Source organism: Canis lupus, chromosome 22, assembly GCF_003254725.2.
Source record: "Canis lupus dingo isolate Sandy chromosome 22, ASM325472v2, whole genome shotgun sequence".
Taxonomy (NCBI): Eukaryota; Metazoa; Chordata; class Mammalia; order Carnivora; family Canidae; genus Canis; species Canis lupus.
In genome coordinates this window covers 29,485,386-29,498,810 of record NC_064264.1, presented here as the reverse complement: position 1 = coordinate 29,498,810, position 13,425 = coordinate 29,485,386, and the positions used below count along the sequence as shown (strand labels likewise).

The following is a 13,425-nucleotide window of genomic DNA, read 5'->3' as shown; positions in this document are numbered from 1 at the left end:
AGATAACAAGTGGGGAGTAGATCATACATGACTCTATGGACCATGGTTTAAAAATTCAGATTTTATTCAAAATGTAATGGATAGGGATCCCTGGGTGGCGCAGCGGTTTGGCGCCTGCCTTTGGCCCAGGGCACGATCCTGGAGACCCGGGATCGAATCCCACATCAGGCTCCCGGTGCATGGAGCCTGCTTCTCCCTCTGCCTGTGTCTCTGCCTCTCTCTCTCTCTCTGTGTGTGACTATCATAAATAAATAAAAATTAAAAAAAAAATGTAATGGATAGCCATTGTGGGGGGAGGAAAGGGCAGAGTTCAAAGTACACTCTCTGGTTTACTTTTCTTTTATCGAATTATAATTAACACACAGTGTTATATTAGTTTCAGGGGTATAATATAATGTTTCAACAATCCTATGCATTACGCTGTGCTCATCACAGTAAGTGTACTCTTGATTCCCCTCACCTATTTCACCCATCCCCTACCCTACCCAACTCCCCTCTGGCAACTGTTTATTCTCTATATTTAAAAGTCTGGAGTTTTTTTGCTATTCGTCTCTTTTCATTTGTTCATTTTGTTTATTGAATCACATGACCTTCTAGGTCCATCCATGTTGCAAATAACAAGATCTCATTCTTTTTATAGCTGTAGAATATTCCATTGTATATATACCACATCTTTATCCATTCATCTACTGAGGAACACTTTGGTTGCTTCCAATATTTGGCTACTGTAAATAATGCTACAATAAACATAGGGGTGCATATATCTTTTCAAATTAGTATCTCTCTTTTCAAATTACCCAAATTCTTTGGGTAAATACCCAGTAGTGGAATTACTGGATCATATGGTAATTCTATTTTTAATTTTTTGAGGAACCTCCATACCATTTTCTATAGTGCCCAACAAATAGTGCATTCCTAGTAACAGTACATGAGAGTTTTTCTCCACATCCTCACCAACACTTGTTATTTCTTGTCTTTTTTATTCTAATCATTTTGACTAGTGTAAGGGGATATCTCATTGTGGTTTCAATTTGTATCTCCCTGATGACTACTGATGCAGAGCATCTTTTCATGAATCTGTTGGCCATTTGCATGTTTTCTTTCTGGTTTACACTTTTAAAGAGGAATTGTGGCTGTTACACTGGAAGCAGGAAGGATGGTAGATAAGGCAAGATGTGGTCAGATACTGGATATATTTGAAGATACAGCCAACTGAATTTCTTGACAAACTAGATGTGGAGTGTAATAGAAACAAGAGTCAACAATGACTTCAAAGGTGGGACCTGAGCAAGTGGGTTAACTGTGGTGCCATTTACAAAGATGGGAAACACTGGGAGGATGAGTAGGTAGGTGATGGGTAAGGGGAGGAACTCAGAATTTTGTTGTGAACAAAGTGGGATGTGCCTATTTGACCTACAATTGGAAATCTTAAGTGTCTATCTATGCCTGTGCACATACATACCCACATACTTATACACACACATACACAGAGTGTAGGGGTTGGGAGAGAGGGAGAGAAAGGAAGGTTAGAAACATCGTCAGGAATATACATAAGGAAGTCATCAGCATATAAAAGGTATATAGAGCTGTTTATTGATAATAGGGAGAGGTTATAGACAAATCAGGGAAGACATGGAATATGAACCCAGATATACCTGAGTATTTACTGATCAAATAATTAGGAGGATTTAGCAAAGGAAAATCATAAACATCAAGTAAAATGGGAGAAAAATCCAGAGAACAGTTGAAGGAAATGCTTCAAGAAGGTAGGTATGATTGTGTTTGCTTTTAATAGATTGACAATATTTTCTTTGGACAATATGCAAATCGATTACATACCATACAAGAAGTGAAGGCAAAATGTTTGTTTCTCTTTCCTCAGGTAGAATGAAAGACTTTAAACTCTAATGAGAAAGAATTCCAGAATCCAAGTTTATAACAAAGTTGGCAATGAGTGCCCTTCCTTGAATATTATGATATGGTGAAACAAAAGACACTTCCTTCCCAGCTCAGGCATCTAGGTCAAATTTCGACCTAGTCAAGAAGAGGAAATCTTTGATCATTGCTTCAATACTTACACATATGAAATACTAACTAGAATGTATCCTCATTGAAAACATGACATAGATTTTGAAGCACTGTACAATAACGGTCTGTACAATTTCTGGTATGTTATGAACTACTGATATGTAGGTCAATAAGAAATTGATAATTTTATAAATAGTCCTAAAGAAATTAATTAGATATAATTTATCTTCTCTAGCTCAAAGTATAACTCAATGTCATCATATAAAAATGCTTCCCTTTAATAACACTTTAAATGGTTTACTGAGCATTAATATATTCACTTAGATATACCAGGACATATAAATCTAAAGTCTGCAATTGATCAAGAATGTCCATCTAGTTTATAGAATATTTGATCATAATGTGCTTTCCAGGCACTAACATCATAAGGCAGAAGCTAAGCTGTTCTAGTATGTAGGACTTGTCATAAACAGAAAATAGCTAATCTTACTGCTTTAGACAGAAGACTGAGAGCCCATTCTCTTCTGATTTACAAATCATGTACCACGATTTACTGTCCATTGTCACCCTGAGACATTGAGTGTAGTGATTATAAGGGCAGACTGTGGAGTCACATAGCCTGGGTTCAAATCCCAACCACCACTTACTAGTTCTAGTGTTTCCCTGAGTAAATTACTTGACCTCTCACCCCTCTTTTTCCTCATCAGAGAAAATACCCGTGGGTAATCACGTCCATTACAAAGGTATGCAAGGTTAATACATGTGCCATATGTCTTGTATATGTAGAAAAAAGTACTAGCTGCTCTGACAGTTACCTTCTCTTGTAAAACCTTCATGGCAGGTAACTCACTGCCTATTCAAGTCAGCCTATTCTGGCACAGGATAGCACTTTGTTTATAGAAACAGCTTCAGAATACTTGATGCCAGAGTCTCACTGTACCTCATCAGTAATTACTAGTGTTGCCCTTTGAACCCATACAGAATTTTTCTAATCTCTCTCCTTATGACAATCCCCGCTGTACTTAAAGACAGACATAATATCTACCGCTGTACACCATCATCTCAATGCACTCAAGCACCAAACTGATTATCGTATGCACAACAGTCTTTGAGAATCCTATGAGGGAGGATTTTGCAATTTTTGGAAAGACTGTTTATGGGACTGTGCTGTGAGTCATCTGTAGAATGTGCTAATGCCTATCTACTTAGAGCAAAGTGGCAGATTGAGCATGTTAAACCTCTGTTCCCAAAGTTGTGCACAGATGACAATTCTTATCCTTATTAAGAGCTTTGAGTACATCAAAAGTGTTTTTAAAAACACACACCTAGTAATTATCTTTAGAAACTGAAGAGTAAGCACAGGTACACATATTTTATCATTTCCTCAGGCTCTAATACACTTTTGACAGTCTACAGGCTTAAGGAGATGTGCAAGCAATAATTAAATAAGCCAATCTCTTAACAGGACACAAAACATTCATTCCTTCAACAAGCATTTGAGGAACTATAGGATAGAGGACAGCAGAAACAATTCAGTCTGCAGATGGTAAGAGATGAAATTATTTTCCTACATCTATTTTCTCTAAACTAAAAGGGTTGAACAAATTGATTAATGGTGCTTTGTTTTTCTTAACATTCTCAAAACTAGAACTTTTCTTTAATTCAAATACTGTTATGTTGACAAGCAGTTTAAAAAGATAGGAGGATGTTAAAGGAGCCAGTTAGTCTCAACAGGAGACCCTTACTAGCCACAGTGCTCCTGGCACCCAGAGAGCACGCATGCTAGAGCACTGCACAAAGGACAAGAACCAAACTGAATGAAGCAGCATACTCCCTGCCACATGCTCAGGACATTATTCACCTCTCAGCCTAAGAGAAGCTTTAAGGATTTCTGTGCTTTATCAATGGTTGTAGAAACACCGAGGTGCTCCACTTCCTCAAAATGGCCAATTATTCCATTCTTCATCTCAAAATTTTGTTGAGAATTCAGAGGGTGTATCTCCAAACAACCCAAAAAAGAAACAAGATGACTCAGGAGACACTTCCTTAACGGTCCTACCATGTCCATGACCTTGGGGACGCACTTTACCAGGCCAGGGGTCCGCTGAGCCCTTTGTGACCTCATGTTTCAACTTCTCACTAGGAGGAAACTGAATGAGTCATTTGTTAGATAAATGTTTGACATCACTAGGGATCTGAAAAGAGGAGAATAACACGCATCTTTCACCTATTTATTTAGAGAAAAAAACACAAATGACAATTTCTAATTCTGGCCAGAATATGGAGAAGCTGGGGCCCTTCTATCTCTGCTGATGGTTGCAAACCAGCACATAGCTTTCGGAGGGTAACTTGGTAATATGTCAAGAACCAAAACAATCAGGGCGCCTGGGTGGGTCAGTCAGTTGAGCGTCTGCCTTCAGCTCAGGTCATGATCCCAGGGCCCTGGGATTGAACTCCACATCAGGCTCTCTGCTCAGCAGAGTCTGCTTCTCCCTATCCTTCTGCTCCACCTCCTCCCCCACCCCCTCAAGCTTTCTCTCAAATAAATAAAAAATCAAAAAAAAAATCATTCATTCCCTTTGACCCAGTGAATCCATCCCTCTAATTGGTTCAAGGACACACCAGTTTTTAAATGTACTAGTTCTTTGTATTTCTCCCCATTTTTTTTTAATTTTTATTTATTTATGATAGTCACACAGAGAGAGAGAAAGAGAGGCAGAGACATAGGCAGAGGGAGAAGCAGGCTCCATGCACCGGGAGCCCGACGTGGGATTCGATCCCGGGTCTCCAGGATCGCGCCCTGCGCCAAAGGCAGGCGCTAAACCGCTGCGCCACCCAGGGCTCCCTATTTCTCCCCATTTTAAGAAGAGGTCCACTTCTAACTTTCAGTGCATGAGCAAGTTGGAAAGATCCAGAATAACACTGTACTGGAATCCTCCTAGTTCCCCAGGAAATACCTTGACATATGTGCTTATACCTCCTGGAGTCAGGCTATTATTATTCTAAGGGCATCCCTGTCCTGGTTCCTATTTGTGTGAATCAGTTCCTTCTCAAGAAGATTTTGTGAGCACTATTGTCTCTTACCATCCTTCTTGTCCTGGAATTTATTTTCCAAATAAGGATATTGTGTTCAAGTGACAGTAAAATGCTATATAAAGAAAAAAGGAACAAATTGACAATCAAGATATTTCTTGGCTGTTCAAAACTACACTAAGAAATTTAAGATGCCAGAAACCGAAAGGGTGGTTGCCTATAAGAGGTAGAGTCTAATGTGCCCTTCTGGAAGGGAATTTTGTTGAGTGATAAAATGTTCTACATGTTGATTCAATTGCTGGTTATGTGGTTATAAACATTGGACAAAATTCCTACAACTGTACACTTAAAATCTGTGCATTTCTCTGCATGTCAACATGACCTGAGTAAAAATAAGCTTCTCTAGGCAACTCCTAAAAGTTGTGCTATATACAACCTCAAGCTCTTGCAACAAGTTATAAATCCACAAAGTCAGCAAACGTGTTAGTCCCGCTGCAGCCTGATGTACATGCTGCGTCTCCGTCTCCGTGAGCTTGCTTGACTCCGCCAGCAGACTCAGACTGCCTCCTAAATGCTGTCACTATACATTGTGCAAATTTCCTCTATGGCAATTATGTGACAGTGGTGCTGTGTGTGTTTGTGTGTCTGCTCCTTGTGGAGCATGTCTCTGTCTGGAAGTCCAGCAAAGAGGCTAAGCATGTGGCATTTGAATCACCAAGTCTGTCAGGTGGCTGGTCCAGAGTAACACATAACAGGCATTTTCTGGGTAACAAAATAACTGAGTGCAAATCTCCATGAGGGTAAGGATTAATCGGAAGGCAGGAAGAAGAGCGACATGACTCAGGAGCAGGGCTGGAGGAGAGGAAAAAGCACTGGGTAAATAGGCAAGTGCACACCAGCACCCAGATGAAGGCACATCTTGTAGCTGGTCCAGACCAAACAACCCCCAAGCAATGAACTCAGCTTTAGACACTGAAGCAAGTTTCCACTGGGAGAAGAAATAAATTGTGCTCCTTAAAACCCTATTTTTAAATTTTGTTAAAGCTGTAGCCTTCAGACTGTACTTTTATTCCACATTTACCAGGGACTATGTCAAATCCCTGAAATAGATACTGTTCCTGCCCTCGGTTAGCTCCTTGTCTAATATGGAAAAATGGATAGAATTATACCATGGTGTGCAAAAAGAAAGATCTAGAAGAGCGACAGAGGAGAGGAGGGAATGGGTGGAGTGGAGGTGTGCTGGTTCGGAAAAGGCCCCACATAAAGGTTGATTTTAGTCCAAGCCTGGGGGACTGGAAAGAAGTCATGGGTATTAGGTAAACAAGGAAAGACCAACTGGCTCCTTTTACCTCCTCCTTCCTTTTTAAACAAGGAATAATCTGAATTCCATGCACAATAGCCTGAAGGTGAGAAAACAGCTTCCTGTGGGTGGGAAAACACAAGCAAGGATCAGAGAGCACTAATCACTTTGCAGTCTGCCTGTCACTGAACAGGCACAACCATCATGGGAGGTTCAACAAAGAAAACTGAGCCCTATGGCATTTAGGTCCCAGAGCCAAGACCTGAACCGTGGTTTGTTCCCAGTACTGTGACGGTTTTCCCTTTTTAAATTTTTTCCAATTTCATTGAGATATAACTGACACACAGTTCAGTATACATTTAACATGTACCACACGATGACCTGACATGCATATGTTGCAAAATGCTTGCCACAAAAAGTTAACATCTCCCCATATAATTACAGAAAACATTTCTTTACCTTCCAATGAGAAATGTTAGGAGCTACTCTCTTAGTAATTTTCAAATATACCATACGGCAGTATTGACTATAGTCACCATGAATTAGATTAAATAGTCAAAAGGTACAAACTTCCAATTATAAGACAAATAAGTACTCCGTATGTAATGTACAAAACAGTGCTCTTAATCTCTATGCTATCTGGCAACTAGGCAAACAGTTACAGAGAAAAGATTAAAAAATAAAAATAGATATATAGGCAGAGATGAGATTGTAAAAAGCTGTAAACGCTATCGTATGCTTCACGGTGCAATGTAAATAAAGATTGTGGACTTTAGGGGAACCTATGTGGCTCAGCTGGTTAAGTGTCTGACTTCAGCTCAGGTCAGGACCCCAGGGTCCTGGGATCAAGCCCCATATTGTGCTCCCTGCTCAGTGGGGAGTCTGCTGCTTCTTTGCCCTCTATGTGAGCTCTCTCTCTCATAAATAAATAAAATCTCTAAAATAAATAAATAAATAATAAAGATTGTGGACTTTAAAATCTTTTCATGACTCCCAGAGAAGGAATTAACAAAATCAGGTTTTTATTTTGAAAAAATAATTTCGGCTGCAACAGGTAGTATAAGAATTATTTCCTAACATTTAAATTTTTAAATAAATTTTTACCATCATAGTTATTTCCAGGTTTGATATCTGTTCATTGAAATTATACATAACTACCAGAAATGCTTTTATGAATTCAGGAACATTTTCAAATGGATGTTTACATCATTCTATATACATCTGAAAAGCCACAGCACGAGTCCATGAAACCCTCATTTAGTCCACAGATAATGCTTGTGTGCACTGAGGACTCATGTATCCCGAGTAAACCCTTTCAAACTAGACCACAGGTTGGAAATCACTAGCAGAAAGGATATGGTTTACAGAGAAAGAGGAAAATCACTTAGAAAGATTTAGGGGTAGGCAGAGAAACAGACTAATTGAAGTAAGTGAGTAAGGAGTCATATTCCTATACCAGGTTTGGCAATGAGCTCAACTTGGCATCCTCAGGTCCTTCTGCAGGGTGACAGTGATAGGGAAAGAATCAAACTCAGAGATAAGAGGAAGCACAGGTGAGCAAGGAGGTGGGGAATGAGGTTAGCTTGTTCCCACTCCAACCATACTGTACTTACTACTGTATTTAAACTTCAACCCAGACAGCAACATTAACCCACAGATTGTAAACACTGACTGTGACCAGCCAATGCAATGAGTGATGGATCCAGTTTTCAATCTTATTGGTATTTTGTCAATTTACTACTAAGGCTTTTTAATGCCCCAAAACAGAGAGACAGAGGTAACTGTTAGGTATAGAAAATTAGAAGGTGCTGCAGAAGAGGTCTAAAATTAGAGGGTCTGGCAGGCAATTTCTGCTTCATCACCCACCCACTCCGTGACCTTGCTAGAGTCAGGCTCCTCTCAGCCTCTGTCTTTAAACTATTACATTATTTGGCTTTAAACCAGTGTTTAATCATAAACCAGCTCTGCTACATTATTAATATTCCAAAGAGCACTTCCAACCAGATAATAATCCAATATCATCATGTTGAATTAAAGGGTCACATGACCACATTTGCTTTAAGTTGAAATATTATACTAACCCTAAGTATACATACATTTCTAACCATTTAAGCACAATTTAAACTAGTCATAAAATTTTAATCCCTAGAATAATAACCACTAGTCCTTGCCTCGCCCTTTTTCCTCCTCCTCCCAAAATAAAATTAATAAAACTTTAACTTTGGTTGTGGGAATAATACATCAGCTATTTAAAATCACAGGGAATAGAAATGACAAGAACATACTAACATGGACACTAGCCATCATGCAAAATTTTACAAGGTTATTGGAGTTTCTTGACCTTGGGATAGTCAAAGCTGCAGCTGAGAATGAAAACAGCAAAGTATATTATAAACATATATGTGTTTATATATATGAATGACCCACATAGGCCTCAATATATGTAGAGAAAGTATGATAGGGAACGTGGAGCAAGAATATTAGCAAGTAGAAGAAAGACACCATAATCTTCCTCACTTTCCAAAATGTTATAAAATACACTCCAGGATTAATATTTTATCTTTAAATTAGGGGTTCCCAGAGTTAAGAGGCAATTGTGGTAACAAGGGAGTCATCCACTCTGCATCTTTTGGCAAGAACAAAATTTTAAAATATGTGCTTTAGTTGTAAAGGCGAAGCTAAGAAGACACATAAATTGGACACTAACTGGAGAAATAAAATAAACCTAACAGCGAGCCCATTGCTGTCATTTTGAATGTCTTGGGCGTTTGAAAGTATACATGAATATGTAAATTATTCACATATCTTCAAGGAACATACTGCCTTGCTTCCAGTGGCACTAGGAAAAAAATGAGGTGAATTTTAATCTCATGAACTATATTATGATGATATGTCAAAGCCTTTAGATAATGTGTCTCTCTGTTAAAGATGAACACATTTAGATGAAATGGATGAGAGTGGGAAGATGAGCACATGGACCACGCACTCTGATATCTTTTATTGCAACACACTTCCCTCCAGTTTATTAGATGCAAATTTCTCACAGAGAGCCTACGCAACCATGAGAAAGCTAAAACAAACAAGGAATTTTTAGATTTCCAAAATCTGTATACTAAAAAAGAGAAGTGTGAAATGATCCATATCCAGAGATTTCCTGAAGGAAATACACAGCATGCAGATACAAACTCCACATAGAGGAGTCCTCATATTTCTTCCCTTCTCTCTCCCCCATCCCCACCACTCAAAAACCAAAGGACAAGTTTAATTGCTTTCCTAAAATTATGCAGCACAAATACTACAAATGGAAAATTACCTTTGGACGCCTTGGCTTTTCAAAGTTTCTGAATGAGGGAAGTCATTTCTCTTAACTGCATTGCTGAAATTTTTCCACTCTCATTTCAATTCAAAAATACAGTGTTTATTCTCTTAACCTCCCCATGCCCTCCCCTCACATCCTCCTCCTCCTCCCCTCACACCTTTCTAAATCACCTTCAGACTAGTTCAAAGTTCATTCCAAAAAGGACACCAACAGCGAATTTCTTGACGGCTTCTCCCCCACTTTCTAGTGCATAATGCTACTCACATCTCACATTTCTTTATTTACTGTTAGAAATGTAACACTGAAAGTTTATTCTCCTTTTCCCCACATATGTACATTTGTTTCTTTAGAGACAAAGGAATTATGTTTAAACACTGTGTGCTTTGGGATTTTTAAATGGGTTGTTTCCTATGGAATAACCTTTAAACCAAATTTGCATTTTTGACTACGTTGAACAAGCCCGCACGTGGCACCAATAACTTCTAAAAAACTGCAAGGCTAGTGTAGGCAACAATTTTCTAACAAGAGGTTGCTCCGAATTTACATCTGCTCTGAATACTTCCCTAGCATCATCTTTTTCATCCAGTGGAAAAATGGATAGAAGTCCTGGTGTAACCATTTTTTTATAATTTTTATTTATTTATGATAGCCACACAGAGAGAGAGAGGCAGAGACACAGGCAGAGGGAGAAGCAGGCTCCATGCACCGGGAGCCCGACGTGGGATTCGATCCGGGGTCTCCAGGATCGCGCCCCGGGCCAAAGGCAGGCGCCAAACCGCTGCGCCACCCAGGGATCCCCTGGTGTTACCTTTTTATAGATAAATGTAACCTTAAGGCGTCATGAAGAAACCTCCTCGAGACCATCTGCATTTCGGTGGAAATGGAAGATCTCTGGGGGCACAGCTGGGAAAGTAACTGCCCTTCAGTGCGTGACCCCCAGGGGACCTTGGTCTCAGCAATGCCGACTTTGAATAAGTGAGAACCCTGACTTCCATCCCGGGCTCCAGAGGCCGCGCGGGAGAAAACATCTCCCCAGGTGCGCCTCGAGTGTCTAACCTCGTCCGGCCGCCCTCCCACAACGGCGCCGTTAATACACCGCCTGCAGGGAAGAGCCGGGCGCCCGCAGTAACGACCCCCGAAGGGCCGCCCGTGCCCCTGTGCTGACGTGGTCTGGCGCACGGGGATGTGCGGTCCCCAAACCCAAGAGGGCGAGCGCTCGACTCTGCCCTGGCAGAGGGGCTCCGGGGGAAGCCAGCGAGCCCGCCGCGGGGGGAGCAGCAGCACGAGGCTTGGCTGGACTTTGTTAAAAGACAGAAGCAGGGGGATCCCTGGTGGCTCAGCGGTTGGCGCCTGCCTCTGGCCCAGGGCGCGATCCTGGGGTCCCCGGATCCAGTCCCGCGTCGGGCTCCCTGCATGGAGCCTGCTGCTCCCTCCTCCTGTGTCTCTGCCTCTCTACCCGCCCCCCCTCTCTATCATAAATAAATCTTAAAAAAAAAAAAAAATATAGAAGCAGCAAGAGTTGCAAAGTCCCCCAAATTGCAAACCAACCCGCTTCCGCGCGCCAGCGCAGGTCCCGGGAGGAGGCCCGCAAACTCGTGCGGAGAAGAGTTAAGGGCACTCACCTCCACCCATCTCTGGGCCTCGGCGAAGGCTACCGCGCAGTCGGCCCCGGGCTCCTCCATCCCTTCCAGGACTAGGACTAGGGGCAAGAGGGAGAGAGAGGAAGGCGCGGTGAGGGCGGTGAGGGCGGAGGGCCGGGGTCCCGCGCGCGTCTGGCCCTAACGCCCCGCCTCTGCTCGAGCCGCGAGGCGCCCGGGCTCTCTTTCCCCCTTTGTTGCGCTCCGCAGTTTGGAAAAGTTTCGAACCCACAAGGACTTGAAGACGTGGCTGCCTCCCAACTCCTGAAAACGACCCCGGGGCCCGGCCACTGCGGAGACCTCGAAGGTCGCAGCGCTGCGGCCGCCGCCCTCCCCGGAACCGCCCCGCCCCAGCCCACCCCGAGCCGCGGAGTCGCCGCTTCCGTCCGCCTCCGCCCCCCGCCCCCCCGGGGCTCCCCGGGGGGCTCCCGGCCGCAGCCGCCCTTGTGGGCAGACCGTCTGGGCCAGGGATGCCACCGAGCGCCAAGGCCACGCTCCGGCTCCCGCGGCTCCGCCCGGAGGGGCTGCGCCCCCGCGCCCGCAGCCGCATCCTCCCGGTGCCCTGCCTCCTGGCCGCCGTCCTTCTCCCGGCCCGGCTTAGCGACGCCCCCTCGGCTCGCGGCCGCCCGACCCGCCTGACATACCAGGAATAGCTGCACACAATTGCACCTTTCCGGGCCAAGAAACTTCCCCGGGGAGGAGCGCGGCCCGCAGTGACGCGCAGCGCCCGCCCCGCCGCCCTCACCTGCGGCCCGAGCCCGCCGCGCGCGCCTCCGCCAGGTGCGTGGCCTCCCCCAGGTGCGTGGCCTCCCCCGCGGGATCCCGGGCCCTCCTGGCGGCAGGTGAGGGCAGCGGCCTGAGCGCGCGCCGCCCATCCCCGCCCCCCCCCCCCCCACACACACACACACACTCACCGGGCGGGCCCCCGCTCCGCCCCGCTTCCAGGTGGGGGAGATGGAAGGCACCTGCCTCTCCAGCCGGGTGTCTCCGCGGAGGCTCGGGGCGGAGGGAGGCCTCGCATTTCTCTCCCTCCCTCGCCCTGAGCGTCGCGGAGTAAGGTGACAGGTATTCGGAGTCCCCGGCGGTCCTGCGTGTGTGCGCAGGGCTGGAGGGTCGGAAGCTCATGGTTCGGCGTATGGGACTTCTTTTCCCACAAAAATCAAACCTTTGGAAAGGAACGTGTTCATTGGTCTAGTCTCCCTGGGACCTCGCGTGATGCTCCTGGAGCCCTATTCAGGCCACATGTACACGACGTCACCTTTGAAGGAAGGTGAAGATCGGTTCTTTCTCCTGTAAAAGAAACAAACCCTTATTTTTTTTTTTTTCTGGTTGATTGATGTCGTTTTTCATCATAAACAAGCACAGAGCAGGAGACTAGTATAATGAATAGCAGAAACGTAGCATCTATATTTAACAATCATTTGCATTTTGCCTTATTTACTTCCTCACCTTCGTTTCCTGCTTACGCGTAGATATTATTATATTTTCACCCCTAAGTATTACAACATACACCTCAGTTTTTCAAAGGGCACTTTTCTCCATAATCTTATTTCCATTTTCACACCTAACTGAAGCTAACAATAATTACCTACTATCAATTTAAGCCCAATTCAGACTCAAATTCCTCCACTGATCCCAAAATACCTTTTACAGCTGTCTTACTCAGACCAGAATCCAAACAATGACAACACATTGCATTTGGTTAGATCTTTTTTTAGCCTGGAATAGCCTCCTTCAACCGCCCCCCACACACTGCATTTTTTATGTTTTATTACTAAAGTATTTTTTTAATTTGGTTTTTATTTTCCATACAGTTTACACTATTATATTAGTTTCAGGTGTACAATGTAGTGACTTCAACACTTCCATACATCACCTGGTGCTCATCAGGACAAGTGGGCTTCTTAATCCCCATCCCCTATTTCACCCATTCCCCTACACCCACCCCTCTTATAACCATCAGTTATCATTAAGAATGTTTCTTTATTTGTCTCTCTCTTTTTTTTCTCTTTACTTGTCTGTTATGTTTCTTAAATTCCTGAGGTTTTTTTTAGAATGGCATTGTCTTGTTAGACTCTGACTCCCATGCACTTCCAGTCCAGGAGAAG

At 43.5% G+C, this 13,425-nt stretch overlaps 1 protein-coding gene across 25 annotated transcripts in view; it reads right to left on the bottom strand.

Moving 5' to 3' along the window:
* The window catches only part of LMO7 (LIM domain 7), a 197,600-nt gene extending 185,046 nt beyond the window's left edge, over positions 1–12,554 (bottom strand). For 19 of the 25 annotated variants that reach the window (XM_035704488.2, XM_049099283.1, XM_049099284.1 and 16 more), the window contains exons 1-2: positions 12,232–12,554; positions 11,303–11,379 (exon numbers count right to left, since the gene is read on the bottom strand). In XM_035704488.2, coding sequence (XP_035560381.2) covers positions 11,303–11,379; positions 12,232–12,442 — 288 coding nt within the window. In that variant the 5' untranslated portion in view covers positions 12,443–12,554. The other 6 variants (XM_049099293.1, XM_049099292.1, XM_049099294.1 and 3 more) reach the window with 6 other exon arrangements.
* Between the last annotated feature and the right edge of the window lie 871 nt (positions 12,555–13,425).